General features: G+C 37.6%; 1 protein-coding gene across 3 annotated transcripts in view; it reads right to left on the reverse strand.

Annotated features, from left to right (window-relative positions):
• Window positions 1-20,680, reverse strand: part of CCDC30 (coiled-coil domain containing 30) — a 104,029-nt gene that overhangs the window by 57,324 nt on the left and 26,025 nt on the right. For all 3 annotated transcript variants that reach the window (XR_008390713.1, XM_037149643.2, XM_053660621.1), the window contains exons 3-6: window positions 20,230-20,383; window positions 16,840-16,911; window positions 14,535-14,650; window positions 12,795-12,893 (exon numbers count right to left, since the gene is read on the reverse strand). Coding sequence is in view for 2 of the 3 variants with exons in the window: in XM_037149643.2 (XP_037005538.2) it covers window positions 12,795-12,893; window positions 14,535-14,650; window positions 16,840-16,911; window positions 20,230-20,383 (441 nt within the window). In the remaining variant the exon portion in view is untranslated. The remainder of the gene's footprint in view (window positions 1-12,794; window positions 12,894-14,534; window positions 14,651-16,839; window positions 16,912-20,229; window positions 20,384-20,680) is intronic.

Genomic DNA, 20,680 nt, shown 5'->3' on the forward strand with positions numbered 1-20,680 from the left:
TGTCTGTTTTTATGCCAATACCATACTTTTTTGATTACTAGAGCTTTGTAATATAGTTTGAAACCAGGAAGCATGATGCTTCCAGCTTTGTTCTTTTTCTCAAGATTGCTTTATTTCCAGGACATTTGTGGTTCCACACAAATTGCACTGTTGGTGGAGATACAGATTGGTGCAGCCACTATGGAAAACAGTATGGAGTTTCCTCAAAAAAGTAAAAATGGAATTGCCTTATGACTCAGAAATTCCACTTCAGGATATATATCTAAAGAAATCTAAGACACTAACTTGAAAGATTATATACACCCGTATGTTCATTGCAGTGTTATTTACAATAGCTACAATATAGAAGCAAACCAAGTGACCATCAATAGAAGAACAGATGAAAAAAGTTATGGTATGGCAACTGGCATGGCTCAGTTGGTTGGAGTATAGTTTCATACACCAAAAGATTGAGTATTCAATTCACAGTAAGGGCACCTACCTAGGTTGTGGGTTAGATCCCCCATTAGGGGACATGTGGGAGGCAACCAACTGATGTTTCTCTTTTTCTGTGTGTGTGTCTCTCTTTCCCCTCTCTAAAATCAATAAACATTTTTATTTTTTAAAATGTTTTAAGTTACAGTACATATATACAGTGGAATATTACTCAGCCATAAAAAATGAAATCTTAATACATGCTGAGTGAACTAAGTCAGTCAGAGAAAGGCAAAGAGCATTTGATTTCACTTATATGGGGAATTCAAACAGCAAAATAAACAAACAAACAAAATAAAAACAGATTCCTAGATACAGAGAACAGATTGACAGTTAACAGACGGGTGAAGGGATTAAGAAGTACACATTGGTAGTTACATGGAGCCATTGTGGAAAGCAGTATGAAATTACCTCAAAAAATTAAAAAAGGAATTGTCTTATGACCCAGTGATTTCAACTACAGGAATATATCCAAAGAAACCCTAAACACTAATTTGGAGGAATATATGCACTCCTATCTTCACTGTAATGTTATTTACAATAGCCAAATTTGGAAGCAACCCATGTGTCCATCAGTAGACGAGTAGATAACAAAGCTGCTGTACATTGACAGAATGGAATACTGTAATAACTTGGTCATAAAAAAGAAGGAAATCTTACCCTTTGCAATAGAATGGATGGACCTGGAGAGCATTATGCTAAGTGAAATAAGCCACTCAGAGAAAAACAAGTACTGTATGATTTCACTCATATGTGGAATCTAATGAACAAAGTAAACTAACAAACAAAATAGAAACAGACTCATTGATAGAGAACAGACTGACAGCTGTCAGAGGGGAGAGAGAATGCAGGGCTGGGTGAAAAAGGTGATGGGATTAAGCAAAAACAAAAAATCTCCCAGTGATTACCACAGGGGAAGGGGGAGGTAGGGGCAGTAGAAGAGGCAATAGGAGGGATTAACAGTGATAGAAGGAGAGTTACTTGGGGAGGGGAATACACAGTACAACATACAGATGGTGTAGTATAGAAGGGTACACCTGAAACCTATATAATTTTATTGACCAATGTCAACCCAATAAACTCAGTTATAATTGGTAGTTATAAATAGTCACAGGTATGTAAAGTACAGCATAGGAAATATAGTCACTAGTATTCTAATAACTATGTATGGGGCCCGGTGCACACTGGAAATATTGGCAGAGTGGGGCACATTTTGTAAAGTATATGATTGTCTAACCACTATGCTTTATACCTGAAACTAATATAAAATAATACTGATGTAACTGGAATTGAAATATAAGATTAAAAAAGAGGAGAGTCCTGTTCTACAACTTACCAACAGTGGGACCTTGAGTCAGTTATATAACTTTCCTTAACCTCAGTTTCCTCATCTGAAAAACAGGGATAACAGTTAGGAATATATGGACACCTTGATTACAGAAAGTATCTGTAAGTGGCAATTTACATTATTGGATTCTTCTGAATTTTCACATTTATTCTTTAAAATATATATATATATATATATTTATTTATTTATAGAGAGAGGGGAAGGGAAGGAGAAAGAGTGGGAGAGAAACATCAATGTGTGGTTGCCTCTCATGTGTCCCCTACTGGGGACCTGGCCTGCAACCCAGGCATGTGCCTTGACTGGGAATGGAACCAGTGACCCTCTGCTTCACAGGCCTGCACTCAATCCACTGAGCTATATCAGCCAGGGCTTGCATTTATTCTTTAGTCAGATGATACCTTTCAATCATCTTTACAATTTCAACAGACTAGTTTATCCTAAAAACATTTTTTTCATGGGCTCCTTCCTGACTTCCTGCTTTTTGTAACCACTGTCATAGGACATAAATTTACCCATTTCTGGGAGTGTATTTTCTCCTTTTGCCTATTTTCAGTAATTTTAAAGCATCCTTATAAAGCCTGCCTCACCTCTATTAGAAAATGTAACTAAAGATAATCTCTTTATTTCTTACCTCGTTCAAATCATATACTTCTCTGTATTTTGACCTTTCATACCGGTCGCCCTATATTATTGATAACTCAGGCTCTAAGATGGAAATCTTTATTCAAATATATTACCAGTTAAAAAACATACATATTTGTGTTCTTTTAAAAAATCTACTGAAAAGATAAGCTGCATTTCCTAAGTGCCTTTCCTGGAGGTTGTATCCCTGAAGCCTCTCCCCACCAACAACTTTCATCTCTTGTCTGGTCTTGGACCTTGGGGAGACTTGCGTGGAGTTGCGTTATTAGGAGCCCTGGCTGCAATCTGGCAACTGGACCAAAGGGAACAAGTGTTAGAAAAATACATCACAGAATCCTGATTGTTAGGAATTAAGCTGATCATTTACCTATGAAAATTTCCAAAAGTAAGTTTTGATTGTTGATTGGTCTAGTGACAAAATTATGTGCAAAAGAGGTTTATAAATATTTAGGTGTAATTTGGAAACAGAAGAAACACCGATATTATTTTTATTTAGAAACAGGTTTCGAAAAATGTCAATTAAGTTTTTAGTTTAATTTAGGGATAAAAATACTCATTGACTTGGGTTGAAGAAAGGAAAATGTTGATTCATACAGTTTTATCTAATTAAACTTTGGGGAAATACTTCTGCAGCTTTGCTTATTGTATTTTTAGATTCATAACTTACTACCAGATATCTATTAAATGGAACCTATAAATTTTTTAAAAAATTAATTCACCAGTTTAAGAAAGTCGATTATCCATAATTTACCTTATGTTTAACATCAATAAAACAGGAATAGCAATCCCAAGCTGATGAGGCGAAGGTGACTCCTCCCCTCATTTCCTTTGTGTTTGCGAGGTATAAGAATGCCATTTATTTTAGCGCTCAAACTTTAAAACATAACTTTTCAAAAGAACAGATTTGAAATTTACCATAATTATGACATACTAAACATAGTTATGTATTTAGGCAACTTATGTACTTTAGGCGACCGTAGTTTAAAACAGGAAAACACAGGAAAGGCACGGCAAGTCATCTGAGATGTGAGCAAGTAGATGCTGAGACCTGTGAGCAGCTGAAGGGAGCCCGCCTCACCTGTCCGTCAGTCCGCAGTAAACAACGCCGGCTGATGGACTCACTAGGGAAAAGCCTCATTGGCACGGGGTAGCTGCCAGCAACTCTGGAGAACGGTGAAACAGTTCAGAATTTCCACTGTCAATGTTCCACTCCCTGAAAGGCAGGGATCATCTAATGCTCTGGTCCAAGCTAAACCTCCCAGGCACAGTAGTACAAGTGTTCCTGCCATCCCCCCACGGGCTTGCATTGTGCTGTACCCTCTCACAGGCACAAATGCGATGGCGAAGGCGGCGCCGCAGAGCAGGGGTCCCCAACCCCTGTACTGGTCCACGGCCTGGCAGGAACCGGCGCGAGGGAAGCTCACGTAAGCTCCGCCTCCAACCCCCCTCGGTCTTCCACAAAACTGGGCCCTTGTGCTGAAAAGGCTGTGGGCCGCTGCTGCAGAGAACGAAATACTGCGCGGTAGTAACCTCCAGGAAGGGATGATATATGTGCTCGGTGCTAGGCATGCCGTGACCCCTACGGGTCATAACAAATCCCGAATATAACTCCTCACAAGGGTTGGTATGTTGCAGTAAATGAGCTGCAGGGCCAGACAAAACAGGATCAGCTCCTGGCTCTCTTACTTTGGTCAAGTTCCTTTAAGTTTTCTCAATATGAAAGACGAATATTCCTACTTCCCATAGAAAGGGCTGTTACAGGAATTACACAAGACTATGTTTACAAAACACCTAGAACAGATCGTGGTGTATGACAGGTGGTCAAAATATTGTGGCTGTAATTCTTGCCAGGTGCCTAACATTTCTTACATTGGAAGTGTCTTCTCTGCAAACAGGCATTCTAGCTGCAATGGGATGGTCTGTTTAATATTAAATCCATCGGCATATAGAAATGGGTAAGTAACACAGTCATATCTTGGGGAGTCCGCTTGGTTTAAGGGAGTGGCTTTCTTACTTAGTTATCCTTTTTAATCCACAGGACTCCCACATCCCATTTGTTTTCAAAAGAACCCCAGTGAGGAAGCTGCCTACAGAGTGCTGGTGAGTGAAGGCTTATGGTTCTCATGCGAGTAGAAGACCCAGAGATTTGCATCTGGGAACAGCAAGGATCCCTGACCTGAAAATCAAACTGGCAAAAACGGGTTTTGTAGTCAGTTTAAATTTGAAATCTCGACTTTCACTCTTACAAATTTGTGATCTTGGTTCTGTCATCTGTAAAGCAGGGTAAACATCTACCTCCCCAAATTGCTATTAATGTTCAATGATTTATGTCAAACCCCTAGCAGAAGGTCATTATGAGATTATAGGTGCTCAAATCTGACTTTCTGTTCTTTTAGTTCCTTTTGGTAGGAAACAGAAAATAAAGTGGTCAGAGATAAGGAATGCCTGCCTGAGGCACTCAAATGTCTTTAAAGCTGAAGATCCGCACCAAGGAAAGCATGGCTCCAGGTCAGGACCTGGAGACCAGTTCATTACCTACTGTTTACAGCACTTAGTGCACTCAGTTCTCTGCTGAGAAGGATGCTTTAGTTAATGCTTATCGCTACCACCATTGCCAGGCCGCTAAACATGACCAAGGAAGCTTAAGGTTTTTTATTCTTGAGAGATCAAGAGAGAACATTGAAGGCAAAAAAAAAATCTATTTAGCTATGTCCTCTTTCCTAGATAACTGACTTTAAAAGGCCATTTAACAATTATTGGTTATTTAACCATTGAGTGCCTTTTCTAGGTTTATAGACTTCTACTTCTAAACACCTTTAAAGAGAAGGAACATTTATTTTCGGTGTTCCTCATTAGCCCATTCCAGCTGGCTCTGTGTGGGATGCAGTAAGGGGAAGGATCACTGGGAGTCAGCATAAAGCCTTATTATGTTAGAAATCCACACGTTGCCTGTTAGGACAATGCGAATCAGGATCACAATGAGATACCACCTCACATTCATTAGGTTGGCTACAATAAAAAACAACAAAAAGTAACAAGCGTTTATGAGGGTGTGGAGAAACTGGAATACTTGTGCACTGCTGGTGGCAATGGAAATGGCGTGGTCACTGTGGGAAATGGTGTGGTGGTTCCTCAAAAAAAATAAACAGAGAATTACCATATGAACTGGCAATTCCACATCTAGGTATATACCCCAAAGAACTGAAAGTAGGGACTTGAACGGATTGTTTGTAGACTCACGCTCATAGGAGCATTCTTCACAACAGATGAAACTCGAAAGCAACACAAGTGTCCACTGATGCACGAACAGCTATAAGTCTTTGCTACATACTTACTATGGAATATTATTCAGCCTTAAAAAAGGAAATTCTGACATATGCTACAACATGGAAAAAACAAAGGCATGTTAAATGAGCAAATCACAAAATAACAAATAGTGCATGATTCCAATTATACAAGGTGTGTACAATAGTCAAAATCATGGAGATAGAAAGAATGGTGGTTAGTGGGGGCTGTGCGTGTATGTGGCAAGGGGAGAGTGACGAGTTACTATTTATGGGTATAGAGTTTCGGTCTCACAAGATGAAAAGAGTTCTGGAGTTGAATGGTGGTGATGGAGGCACAATACACTGTGCTTAATATCACTAAACTCTATACTTAAAAGAGTTAACAAAATAATATTTCTGTTTTCTGTATTTTACCACCATAAAAAAAGTTGAAAAAGTAAAACAAAGACTTTTGCAGATAAACAAAAACCAGAGGATTCATCACTAGTATAAGAAATGTTAAATTAGGCTAAAGCGCTAATGATGAGCTCTACATGTGGTTAACACGTGGTCAGATAGGAAAGACTTTTTCTCATTAAAAAATCCCTCTTAAAGGTAAGAGACCAAAACAAAAATAGTAACAATGTATTACAAGGCTTTTAATATCAAATGTTGGATCCTTTATATTAACAGCTCATCTCTCAATTTATCTCTTTTAGTTTGCCTTTTACCACAAGCGTCAAAGATGAACCAGGCTGTGGTACAGTTTGATGATAGGTGGTGTGATTCCTCTAAATGTGTCCTTTCTCAAGATCACTGCTGCAATTCGGGGTCTTTTGTGGTTCCGTATAAATTTTTGAAATATTTGTTCTAGTTCTGTGAAATTCGTCTTTGGTATCTAGATAGGAATTGCATTGAATCTACAGATTGCTTTGGGTAGTGTGAACATTTTAATGATACTCTTCCTATCCATGAATACAATATGTGCTTCCACTTATTTGTATCATTTTCAATTTCTTTCTTCAGTGTCTTATAATTTTCTGAGTATAGGTCTTTTGCATCTTTGGTTAAATTTACTCCTAGGTATTTTATTCTTTTTGAAACAATTGAGAATGGGATTGTTTTCTTAATTTCCCATATGTGGAATCTAATGAACAAACTGAACTAACAAGCAAAATAGAGATGACTCATAGAGAGCAGGCTGAGAGCTCTGGGGTCTGGAGGTAGAAGGACTGAGTGAACAAGAAAGTTCTCGTGCACACAGACAATAGTGCGGTGATTGCGAGGGGAAGGGTGGTAGGTGGAGGTGGAAGAGGGTATAAGGGGAATAAATGTTATTGGAAAAAATACAATAAAAATAATCTATTTTAAGAAAAGATAAACCAGGCTGTGCCTTTCACATTTTGTTTGGAAATCACCTCTGTTAAATATCCAAGTTCACTGCTTACAGGTTTTACTTCCAGCCAATGCTACAACATAATTCAATCAAGTGCTCTGCTCCTCCATAGAAAGGATCACCTTTTCCCCAGAGACAGTAACACGTTCCTCATCACAGCGATGATGAGGACTCACCAGAAGCACCTTTGATGTTCATATCTCTAGGAACATTCTGTTTATGGCAACCCACGCATTCTCTAAGGAGATAAAGCTCTCCTTATGGTTTTTACTTCTTTCTGAGCTCTCACCACAATCACTTCTAAGGTCCAAATTTATACCAATAGTCTCTTCGAGGCAATTTAGACTTTTTCTATTTAGCACTTCAAAATGATTTCCACCTCTACACATAACACAGTTCCGAAGGCACTTCTACAGTTTCAGGTTCTTGTTAGAGAAGCACCTTACTTTCTGGCACCAAAACGTATCAGTTTCCTAGGGCTGCCATAACAAGGTGGCTTAAGACAACAGCAATTTATTCTCTCATAATTCTAGAAGCTAGAACTCTAAAATCAAGGTATCAGCAGGACCATGTTTCCTTTGAGACTCTGGGTAGAATCTTTCCTTGCCTCTTCCCACCTTCTCGTGGCTATCTATTCTTGCTGTTCTGGGTTTGCAGCTGTATTACTCTAGTCTCTGCCTCTGCCATCACCTGCCACTCCCTGTGTGTCTCTGTCTTCACATGTCATTTCCTCTCCTCATAAGCACACTGGTCATTAGGAGTGCATCCTAATGACCTCATTCTAACTTGATTGCATTTGCAAAGAGTCTATTTTCAAGTTTGGTCATATTCACAGGCACTAGGGGGTTAGGACTAACATATTTAGGGGGACCACGATTTAGTTTATAACAGAGACTAATAAACAGAATGTATAAAGAGCTCTTGTACCTCAACAATAAAAAGACAAAACTCCAATAAAAATTTGCAAAGGATTTGGAACACATTTTCCAAAGAAGATATATAAATAGTCAATAAACACATGAAAAGATGTTCAATACCACTAGTCATTCAGGGAATGCAAATCAAAACTACACTAAGATAGTACTTCATACACAACAGAATGGCTATAATAAAAAAAGAACATATGTTGGTGAAGGTATGGAGGAATTGGAAGTCTTACACACTGCTGATAGGAATGTTAAATGGTACAACTCCTATGGAAAATAGCCTGGCAGTTTTTCAAAAGTTTAAAGATAGAGTTAACATATGACCCCATATTCCACTTCTAGGTACATACCCAAGAGAAATGAAAACATGTCCACACAAAAGTTTGTACCTGAATGTCCACAGCAGCATTACTCATGATAGCCACAAAGTGAAAACTACCAAATGTCTATCAATTGATGAATGGAAAAGCAAAAAGTGGTATATATTAACATAACAGAATACTATTCTGCCACAGAAAGGGATAAAGTATTGATTCATGTTACAATATGGTTGTGTTTTGAAAACACTATGCTAAGTGAAAGAAGCCAGATGAAAAAGGCATATACTGTATGACTCCATTTATATGAAGTGTCCAGGATGGGCAAATTCATTGAGACAGAAAGGTTAGTGGCTGCCAAGAGGCTGGGGTCTGAGTAATGGGAAATGGCTAATGGTATGAGGTGTCTTTTTAGGGTGATGAAAATACTCCAGAATAAGATAAATATTCTAGAATTGCACAACTGTGTGTAATTTTTTTATACTAAAAATCACTGAACTGTGTAATTTAAAAGGGTGAATTTTATAGTGCACATATTATATTTCTATTTTTAAAAATAAATTTAATTAAATATATGTAAGACGCGTGTGCTGAAAACTATGAAACACTGCTGGTATAAACTAAAGAAGACCCAAACAAAGGGAAAGTTAGGCCATGTTTACACGTTGGAGGACTCAATATTGATAAGATATAAATTTTCCCAAAATTGATCTAAAAATTCAATGCAATCCCAATAAAAATTCTAGTAGGCATGTTTGTCAGAGTTGAGAAGCTGATTCTAAAACATATAGGGAAATGAAAAAGACTTAGAACAGCCAAGACAACTTTGAAAAAGAAGAACAAAGGAGACATTTTCTTTCTGACTTTAAGACTTAAAATGACAGTATAGTATTATCCTAAGAACAAATGTATAGATAAATGGAACAGAATAGAGTTCAGAAATAGACTTGCATAATCAATTTTTAATAAAGTTGCCAAAGCAATTCAATAAGGAACTAACTGTCTTTTCAATGAATGATTCTGGAAAAACCAGGTATATATTTGGAAACAAATGAATCTCAATATTTGCCTCACAGCATATACAAAGATTATAACTCAGTGGATCTTAAACCTAAATGTAGACCCTAAAAAGCCTTTAGCAGATAGGAAAAATATTTTGTGACCTTCTGTAGATAAAGATTTCTTAGATAGGCTGTTTGTGTCCTATCATAAAATTATTAAAGACAGAGCTATGATTCTGTCTCCATCAAATCTTCAAAACAACTACTCTTTTTAAAAATTTTTTTAAAAAGCTAACTTCACTTTTAGTTAATACATTGTGAATATTTTACCCTTTAGAGAGGAAGAAGAGAGAAAGAGAGAGAAAAATCAACGTCTGGTTGCCTCTAGTGCATCCTCTGCTGGGAACTGGCCTGAGACCCAGGCATGTGCCCTGACTGGGAATCAAAGCACGATCCTCTGGTTCGCAGGCCTGCACTCAATCCACTGAGCTACACCAGCCAGGGCTTAAAACGACTACTCTTCATAAAACTACTCTGCACAAGGAAGTAAAATATAATCAGAAACATTGAATTAAAGAACAAACTGACAGTAACCAGAGGGGAGCGGAGAGAGGGATAATGGGGAATAACAGGGGAAGGGCCATCTTGGAACATGTATAAAGGACACATGGACAAAGCCAAAGGGGGTAGGTTTGAGGGTGGGAGACAGATGGGTGGGTAAGGGGCTGAGGTGGGGTGAAAATGGAGACAACTGTACTTGAACAATAATTAAAAAATGATATACTAAGAGAAAAATATTTGACATATGTATCTCTAATGACGGACTGGTATCCAAAATATGTTAAGCATTTCAGCAACTCACTACAAAGAATAACAATGTCATACATATAACAATTAAAAATGAACAAAACATGTGAATAGATGCTTCACAAAAGAATGTACACAAAGGGCCAAATGGGCACATGAAAACATACTCATTGTCATTAGTGTTGAAAATCAAAATAAAAAAAGAAAAAGATACCACCACATGTTTGCTAGAATTTAAAAGATGGATAATAGCAATGTTGGTGAAGATAAGGAGGAACTAAAAGTTTCATACTATTGTTGGTAGAAATGTAAAACAGTACAACTTTTTTGAAAACCAGTCTGGAAGTTTCTTATAAAATTGAACAAACACTTACTCTACGACTGGGTTGATTCCACAGCTAGGTATTCATCCAAGACAGGTAAGACACTGACATGTGAATACTAGATGCAGCCGTGTTCACAGCAGTCAAAGACGGAAACCACCGGCTCATCTACCAGCCAATCGGTGGACAAACGATGCATAGTATATCCACATATAGAATACCACTCAACAATGCAAGAAATGAACTACTGATACAGGAAGCAACATGGATAAATCTCAAAAGCATTACAAGTGAAAGAAGCCAAGCATGAAAGAATACGCTAGATGATTCTATGTGTTTGAAATTCTAGAAAGGTATGATAATAGAAAATGGTGAAGTTGGGGGTATTGACAGCAAAGGGGGAGGGAAATTTTTAGGCTAATGAATATGCTTTCTTTCTTTCTTTTAAAAAATGTTTATTTTTAATTTATCATTATTATTATTCCTTTTTTAGAGAGAGGGGAAGAACGGGAGGAAGAGGGGGAGAGAAACCTTGATGTGAGAGAAAAACATCGATCAGGTCAGTTGCCTCTCTCACACGCCCCTGACTAGGGACTGAATCTACAAACTAGGCACATGCCCTAACTGAAATCAAACCAGAGTCTTTGGCTTTGTGGGACCAAGTGAGCTACACTAGCCAGGGCTGTTTTCTTTCTTGATTGCAGTGGTTGTGATTATACAAATGGATGTATTTGTCAAAGCTTATTAAACTCAACTTTTAAAATATGTATGCTTATATTGTAGTAAATATTTCAATAAAGTTAATTTTATAAAAAACAGAAAAAACTTTTAAACATATGAAAGTGTTTAATCTCACTATAAATAGATAAGTAAAAATTAAAACTGCATTGAGACACTCATTCTCATCTATCATTTAGCGATAATACAAAAGTTGACAATACTTTCAGTCGATGAATTTTTTAGGAAACCAGTTTCCTCATACATTGCTGATGGGAGAGGAAAAAAGTACAATTTCCACACAATAGTATCTGGCAAATAGTATTTATCCAAACTACAAATGCACTAACATCTAACCCCACAATCTCATTTCTATGATTCTATCTTATAGAAATACTTACATACACTATCTGCAAAGGACTAGAAACGACCCAAGTGTCCATCAACCCGAGACTTGTTAAATAAATTATAGTACATCACACAACAGAATGCTAGACTGCCCTAGAGAAGGAGGAAAATCTCCTTGTATGATACGGAAGAATCTCCAGGAGCATTTTAGTAAAAAAAAAAAAAAAAAGAGAGAGAGAGAGAGAGAAGGAAAGAAATCAAGAAAGGAGAAAATCTGAATAAATATTCAAATAGCTTATGTTTAAATAAATAAATAATAGAAAGATAAATAAAAAAACTAATAAAAATAGTTACTAATAAATCAACTTGCTTTAAATTAGAGCAACACTGGATTCTTTGGGAATAATTTTGGTAAAAGTTACTGAAGCCCTGCCTGGAAATTCCTTCTTTCCTTCCCTCCTTCCTTCCCTCCTTCCTTCTCTCTTTCCCTCCCTCCTTCCCTTCTTTTCTACAAAAATGAGTTATTTACCTACAAGGGGATTTTGGGAGACAGGTAGGCAACTAGTTCCTTGGCTGAAGTCAAGAAATCCTGTGGCTACAGTTTTCCTGATACCTAAAAGGTCTGGTATGTAGGACCCAGGGAGTTACAACAAAAACAAATTCAGTGAATGAGATGCCTCAGCAACACGAGATGTCCCTCATATTAAGTATGTAAGAGGGAAGGCTGCCCCTGAGAGTGGTGTAGCTCCTTTACCTGAATGTGTGATACAGCCCTGTGGAAAACACATTGCCTCTTGCTTCAGTTTGTCTTGTGTTTGATCATTGATCACTTTGTCCACTACTTCAGAGGCTGACAAGACTAGACACAGTGCACACCGAAGCCACGTACCAATTACCCCCGCCCCCATCATTTGCCAATTCTACAAATCAACTCCATTTTGATAATTAAAGATACCCCAGTTGGTTGCATCTTTGTAAAATTCTTCTTTTCTTTAAAGAGAAAGCCCATCATATTTTTCAAATTAATTATTCCCTGTGGGGAAGAATTGAACAGAAATACAGCCTCTGGACCTTAATTTCTTCCTCAACTCTAATGGCTGAGCCATAGAAAAAAAGACAGGCAATAAGAAGAGAGTAGCAAGTGATTAGCACCAATTGCTCGGATGTACTCTGTAAATCTGTGACTCCCTTAAAAATTGGAAATCAGAAGAAAGAGAACTTTAAAATACCTGTAGTTTCTGGTCAGCACCCACAGTTTTCCCAGCAGAGTAGTTTCCAAGTTGCTTACTCTCTTGAGATTCACGAATCTCTTCTTTAAGCCTTTCAACCTTAAATACAAAAGTATTTCAAATACTGAAGTTGGAAGGATGGAGGACTGGTTTTGTTTTCAAAATATACAAGTAATACATGAACACATTCTCTGTGTAACAAAAATTCAAACAACACATAGGTATAAAGACTAAAAAGTGCTATTTTTCTTCATATAACCTTACCCCCAATAATCTCTTTCCCCTTTCCAGAGGTAACACTGTTTACAGTGTACTGTTTCTGAAGTTTCTCTCCCCTGTATATATGTATACAAGTATATCAGACATATACTAAATACATAGTATATACTTGTATATACTATGTATTTATACTTGTATAAATACATATACTAGGTATTTAAATTTACAAAGACACTTTAACATTCTTTGTTTATTCATTCTCACTAATAATTACAGTTTTAAATTTTGACAAAATATACATAACACAAAATTTACCATGTTAACCCTTTTTAAGTGTACAGTTCATTAGCATTAAGCACATTCACATTATCCTGCAACTAGCAGCACCATTCATCTTCGGATTTTTTTTTCATCTTGCAAAACTGGAACTCTATACCCACTAACCAGTAATTCCGTATTCTGCCCCTTCCACAGTCCCTGGCAACCACCATTCTATTCTGACTACTCTAGGTGCCTCTTACAAGTGACATCACACACTATTTGCCTTTTGGGGGGGCTTGCTTATTACAATTAGCATAATGTCTTCAAGTTTCATACATGGGGTAGCCTATGTCAGAATTTCCTTCCTTTTTCAGGATGAATAATATCCCATTGTATTTTTATCCATTCACCTGTCAATACATACTTGGGTTGCTTCAACCTTTTGGCAATTGTGAATAATACTGTTAAGAACATGAGTATAATAGTATCTGTTAAAGCCCCCTTTCTCAGTTCTTTTGGGTGTACATCCAGAAGCAGAATTGCTGGATTTTATCGTAGTTCTATGTTTACTTTTTAAAGAAATTGCCATACTGTTTCCCACAGTGGCTGTACCATTTTACATTTCCACTAGTGCACAAGGGTTTTAATCTCCACATCATCATCGGCATCTGTTATTTTCTGTTGTTATAATAATAGCCATCCTAATGGCTATTTACTCATTCTCACGATGAAATTTTTTGAGCACTTGGTATATATGCCAGGCACTGTGTTACAGACATGGAGATACAATTGTGAAATTAATATAGACTAAAATTGGAGGGATATAATATACCCAGAAATTGGAAGTATACATTAAAAATCAATTAATTGCTAAGGAGGAGTGGTTAAAAAATGTAACACAACTAAGAGTGTAGTATTAATAATCTCAAACATATCCAGTATAATAGAGTAATAATTTCTATTTGGTAAATGTGTTGAGTGTAAACTATTATCTAAATCCCATTAAAAATAAGAGATCATAAATTCGCACAATAGCAACAAGATTTCTGTTAAGCATAGGTAGTTAAGAATTATAGGATACAAATACTGACAGCATGCATTCAAGTCAAAGTATGGCATTTGCCTGGGATCCTAGCGCCATGAATATCCATCCTCAGTAATGACCAATATGTGGTGTGTATCTTTATTGCTCTTCTGCTGGGTTGTTATTCTACACACATTTAAAATAACTCTAAGAACAAACTAAATTAAACAACTTACCACTTCCCCAAGCACTTTTCTTTCTGAGTCAAGTGATCGAACCCGAGTTCTTAAAGCCAGAATTTCCTCATTCAGTCTCTGATTATATTCCTTTGCTTTCTTTAGGTCAATTGAATCTAAAACAGAGGAGAATGCACTCTATTCAACTAGAACAAAGTTTTCATTTGGAGGAATTAACTCCAAAAATGGAGCAAGTGTGGTTCCCTGACTTTTTGTCATGTCTCTGAATGTAACATCTAGAGCTCGCATATTTGACCAGCCTAACAAAACAGAACAGAATGTTTTTTATTTCTCACACCAAGACTAATGAATTGGACTTTTGTGTGTAGGGTTTCCAGCAATAGAGGTTCTTCCAGGACCCAGAATTTTAAAACAGTTGAGCCAATCTTCTAGAAGTTAAATGATTAAAAAAAATGACCTTCCTGGCTTCCTTATGGTCCTGTCTCTCTTACACACCCCGCATACTCCTAGATACTTCTTGTCTGTTCATTAACAGCAGGTGCCCTGTAGATGACTGAAGTAGTGAACTAGGAGCAGTGAAAGAACACATTTACCATGTTAAAGCAAATTAATTCATCAAAGCCATCTCTCTGCCTGTAGCTACACTGCCATTAAAGCCGTAGTCCACTCTCAGCTTAGCACCTAATGTTAAGACTCACTCTTTCTGATGCTCATCAGGGTTTCAATAACACAAACTTGCTGCTTTCGACTTTCCTGAATTTGTAGCTGTTTCTTTTTAGCTACTTTCTGCTCGTTTCTCTCTTCCGTTTTCCTTCCTTCCTTCCCTCCTTTCCTTCCCTCCCTTCCTTCCTTCCTTCCTTCCTTCCTTCCTTCCTTCCTTCCTTCCTTCCTTCCTTCCTTCCTTCCTTCCTTCCTTCCTTCCTCCCTCCCTCCCTCCCTCCCTCCCTTCCTTCCTTCCTTCCTCTCTCTCTCTTTCTTTCTGCTTTCAAAGTCTTTGTTTTCCTTCTTCATTGTCTGTTTTGTATTTAAGTTGTATTAATTTTTCCTTCTTCATTTTTTCTCCCTTGCTACACTCATTTTTCATCCTTAGTATATAAATTTTTTAAATTTGAAAAATGCTAAAAACACATTGGAAAAAATAAATCATTCACAATCCCTACATATGTAATATATATTCACAATTCATATATATAGTCAAAGTATATTGAACTGAATGAACACTTAAGATATGTAGGAGATATACTGAGATATATATATATGAGAGAGAGAATGCAAACAAGATTTGTTCTACCTTTGGTGTATGCAATTTTTAAAAAATTAAATAAAGTTATACCTACTGTCTGCAGTGTTACTGCTGCAACTTTACCACTTGCAAACATATCATGGATATATTGCCAGGACAATCCTTATAAAGTCATTTTTTATTTCTTATTTGGAACTATTTTTAATTGAGGTATAATTATATACTATATAACATACCTATCTTAAGTGTTCAGTTCAATGCACTTTGACAATTTTATGTACCTGTAAACTTCCCCCCAAACAGATAAAGGACATTTCCATCACCCCATAAAGTTCCCTCACATCCTTTCAATCAGCTCTTTACTCCCCCCCACCCCAACTCCCTGACTTCTGTCACTAGAGGCTGGTTTTGCTTGTTCTTGGTTTTCACATAAGTGGAATCTTACAATACACATATTTTTGTGTCTGGCTTGTTTCACTCAGCATATATTTTTGGGATGTATCTGTGCTATATCAATAATTTGATCTTCTTCGTTCTTTCGTCCATTTAATTAATGTAGCACATTTATCTATTCTCTCATTTTGTTCTGCATAGTATGCCACTGTCCAAATGTGCTAATTCACTTAACCTCGCCATGACTCAGTTTCTTCATCTGTGAAGTGGAATAATGACACTCACTGCCTGGAACTGTTGTGAGGATTAGAGGGAATGCCTGTAAAGGGCCTGGTAGTAACAGTAATAGTAAAAATAGTAATAATGGCAGTAGTAGTGCTATTATTATTACAATTATTAAATAATATTATTTAAAAACATTGTTTAATGTTATATTATTATTTACTGTATTATTATTAAATATTACATCTGCTTCCCTGGCTGGTGTGGCTCAGTGGATTGAATGCTTGTGTGCAAACCAAAGGGTTGCAGGTTTGATTCCCAGTCGGGGCACTTGCTTGGGTTACAGGCTGGGTCCCCAGTGGGGGCACACAAAAGGCAACCACACATTGATGTTTTCCTCTCTTTTTCCCTCCTTTCCCTTCTACCTAAATATAAATAAAATATTTAAAATAAAAAGTAAATATTACATCTGTTAAAATGACTCACCATTTTCTTTCAGCTTTATCAAATTTTCTTTGAGTTCCTCAATTTCTAGTTGAGCCTTCTCAAGTGCAGTATCTAGAGGAAAACAAAGCCACAGGGTGGGGCAAAACTATGTTTAGAGTTGTTCATATGGAAAATAATATGATCATTAATACAGTATAATACAAGAATTAACTCTGTGCTTCTCATACTCACAACTGTGAACCTACTTTTGCCACCCCCTGTATTTGTGTACAGAGTACAGAAGTTGTGTGATAATCAAATTTCAAATAACTGGTGGGCTTCCTATCGTGTCAGGATGAAAAATCTCCCAGAAGTAAAAGACTAATATGAATCTTATAAGAGATCATTCCTAATCACAGAGAAAAGGTGCCTGGGACAAAATCCAGAGAAAATCAGGCAGAAGCTATTAAGAGTCTTATAGTGGAGTCGCGCGGGATGTGCTGAATTTCTCCAGAAAAAAAAAAATTGACACTAGGTGTGAAATGTCTACCAGGGAAACCCCTCACAGACTCAGTGACCAAGGTGTTTATAGGAGGCTGGTCAAGTATATGCGTACATCATCTTCTGCACAGCACGTACTAAAATTCCAGGCTCTCAGAACAGAAGGAAAGCAGGACTTCGGCATAAACCACTGTTTGTACAAACAGCTTAGGCCCCGTGGGCCGCCTTTACAGATAACATATTAAAAGACTTGCTAATTCAGCTTCCCAGCAGTCTGCTCCCAGTTTACTCACTGTGGAGATAGATTTCGATTAATAGCTTAGGATCTACCAGACCTACCAGCTGCTGATGGAGCAGGTGCCTTGTGATTGTGTTCTGTTGTGTCCAAATGTAACTGAGTAACGGGTGTACTGCTTTTCCTTTCTCCTGTATTGCAAGCAGCAAAGACCAGTTCTTACACAGCCAAATCTCTTTTCTTTTCTTTTTTAAAAAATTGGGTTTATTGGGGTACAATTTGCAGACAGTCAAATTCATCCTTTTAAATATATAGTTTGACAATTATATATAAGTATATATCCAGCAATCCAATTAGGATACAGAACAATTCTATTTTCTAAAAAGTTCATTTGCATTCACTGTTTAAAATGCATCCTTCAAAAATCTCAAGCCTCCTGATATTTTTTTGTTTTTAATCTCACAATCAATTTGGCAGAATCATTATTATTTTATACATATAAAATTCTCTAGATGTGATCTTAAGGTAATCCATAAATGATGTTTGAAAAGAATCAGTCTAATTTCTTCAATAATTGCAGATTATAAATATAGAAAGGAAACAGAAAGTTTTAAATTTTATACTAAAATAAATTATAGATAAAGCAAAGACTAAAATATAAAGAGCTAAACCATAAAAGCACTAAAAAGAAGAAACCAAGAGGTGGACATTTTCAACACTGTAGTGATGGAGAAAAGTCTTTACACATGCAAACCATGAAACCATAAAGAATAGCTTTGGCCCTGGCCAGTGCGGCTCAGTCGGTTGGAGCATCATCTCCTAAACCAAAAGAATAACTCTGTTAAATATGACCTGATAAATATTAGCATTTCCATGTGGCAAAAAACAAAACAAAACAAAACAAAAAACCCCAACATCACATTTGTAACCAACATAAAGCTCATATCTAATATATATAAAGAACTCCTGTCCTGGCTGGTGTGGCTCAGTAAATTGAACATCCGCCTGTGAATAAACAGGTTGCTGGTTTGATTCCCTGTCTGGGCACAGGCCTGGGTTGTGGGGGTTTAAAAAAAAGAATTGTGCACTTCTTTGAAGGTATGTTATACCTATGCTTCCTTAAAAAATTGTGGACACTGAAGAAAATGAGGGTCTTTATCAGATTTTTGCATGTTTATCTGAAAAGATTATTTTCTCGAGGTACTCATGTTTTACCTGAAAAAAAGATCATACTTAAAACACAGTAGACTTCTTGTCAATACAGTAGCATAGGTAAACATGGCTTATCTCCTTGCACAACCACATCAAAATTCCAACTATACTATGGAACAACCATCACTCAGATCCATCAGAAATCAAATTGAAGGGAAGTCTGACAACTATGGAATTAAAGAAACCACATCCATCCAGACTGGTACTGGGGGGACAGAGATGTGAAGCAAGCTGGTCCCACATCCATGTGTGGTGGATAAAAATTTGGGAGAGATATCTCAGGAGCAAGGAGTCCCAGCCCCACACCAGGTCCCCCCAGCCCAGGAAGGTAAGTACCCATAATTTCTGGCCACAAAGATCAGCAGAAACTTAGTCAGTGGAAGAAACTGCTGGATTCTCAGGCAGTTCCCTTTAAAGAACCCACACATGGACTTGCTCAGACTCACTCCCTCTGAGCTCCAGATGGGGGTTACTGCTTGAAAGGCACCAGTGGCATACAGGGAGGAACTGATATGCCTGGCATCAAGGTGAGAGCTGGGGGACAGCTTTCTCCCACTCAGAAAGGTGGGCAGAAGACACTGGTCCCTTCTCTGAATGAACCCTCCACCAACAGAGCCGGGAGGCTGGAGCCATACCTGAGATTCCATCAACTGGCTAACACTGTTTGCCCCACCCTGGAGATCCCGAGACTCCATCCCACCCAACTTATGGGCCCAATCAAGCTGTTAACAGTATATGCTGGGTATATACTTATATATAATTAAAAAGTCACTGTTAACAGTGACTTTTCCACATGAACAGCTGATCTTGGCTCATGCTTCACAACTTCCTAAAACCTCTCAACCAAGCAACAGTTGGCTTCAGTGAGCCCCCAGCTCCCATACCTCTTACTAAGTGGCCACAGGACTGGCATCAGCAGCAGCCAGCCTAGATTCACAGTTTGGCCTCACCTGGAAATCTCCAAGACCAGCACAAGTAGCAGCCATCTCAGATTACAGAACACTGGTGGGGACTGAACTTGGCCTATATCACCTGGGAAATCCCAGAGCCTACGCACCCAGTGGACAGCTACAGACCTTGTGGGAGCACCACCACCCTGCCCCTGCACAGCTGATCCTCGATGGAGTACAGAGGTTAGTGGTCAGTGGTCGCAGCCAATCCTTACAGCAGAATTGACCTGCCAAGAGCAACCAAGGCCCAACTAGAGAGCATTTTAATGGTTGCCAAATGGGAGGTGGGTGAAGAGGTGAAAGAATTAAGACGTACAAATTGGTAGTTACAGAATTGCCATGAGGATGTAAGGTACAGTACAGGAAATGAAGTAGCCAAATAACTTATATGCATGACCCACAGATATGAACAAGGTTGTGTGAATTGCTTGAGTGGGGTTGCTGGGTGGAGAGGGCAAAGAGAGAAAATTGGGACAACTGTAATAGCATAATCAACAAAATATAATTTAAAGAAAACAAGGCCAGAAATGTTCTTCTGTAACCACAGCTTACCTAATTTAGTCTGTTCCTTGTCATTCCCTTGCAGCTCATCAGCGAGCCTTCGGATTTCCTCATGGGCCATCCTTAACCGCTTTGCTATTTGTTCCACATCTCTCTCTATGCAGTTTTGTGAAGTTTCATCTTTTTCTATGTCTTTGTTATGGAACTAAAATAAAAGCATTGTTAGTAATAAAACAAAAAGTATACTCTTATGACCTTGCACTATTTTATGTGTGTTTAAAAACCAATAAAGTGACCAACAATATTTCATTTATATGCATCTTTTCATTAAGTTGAACCTTATAAAATTGGTGATATTTGATTATTTTTGACCTATAAACATGCCTGTAGTGTGTGGGTTTTTGACTTTGTGTAGGAGATTTCACAATACGAGTCTGGATGATTTTGATACTACATTTATTAATGCTGGTGACAGTAAACAAAGGAAAGATTTAGGGTAGAA

This window comes from Artibeus jamaicensis, unplaced genomic scaffold, assembly GCF_021234435.1.
Source record: "Artibeus jamaicensis isolate MK-2021 breed Jamaican fruit bat unplaced genomic scaffold, CSHL_Jam_final scaffold_847, whole genome shotgun sequence".
NCBI lineage: Eukaryota > Metazoa > Chordata > Mammalia > Chiroptera > Phyllostomidae > Artibeus > Artibeus jamaicensis.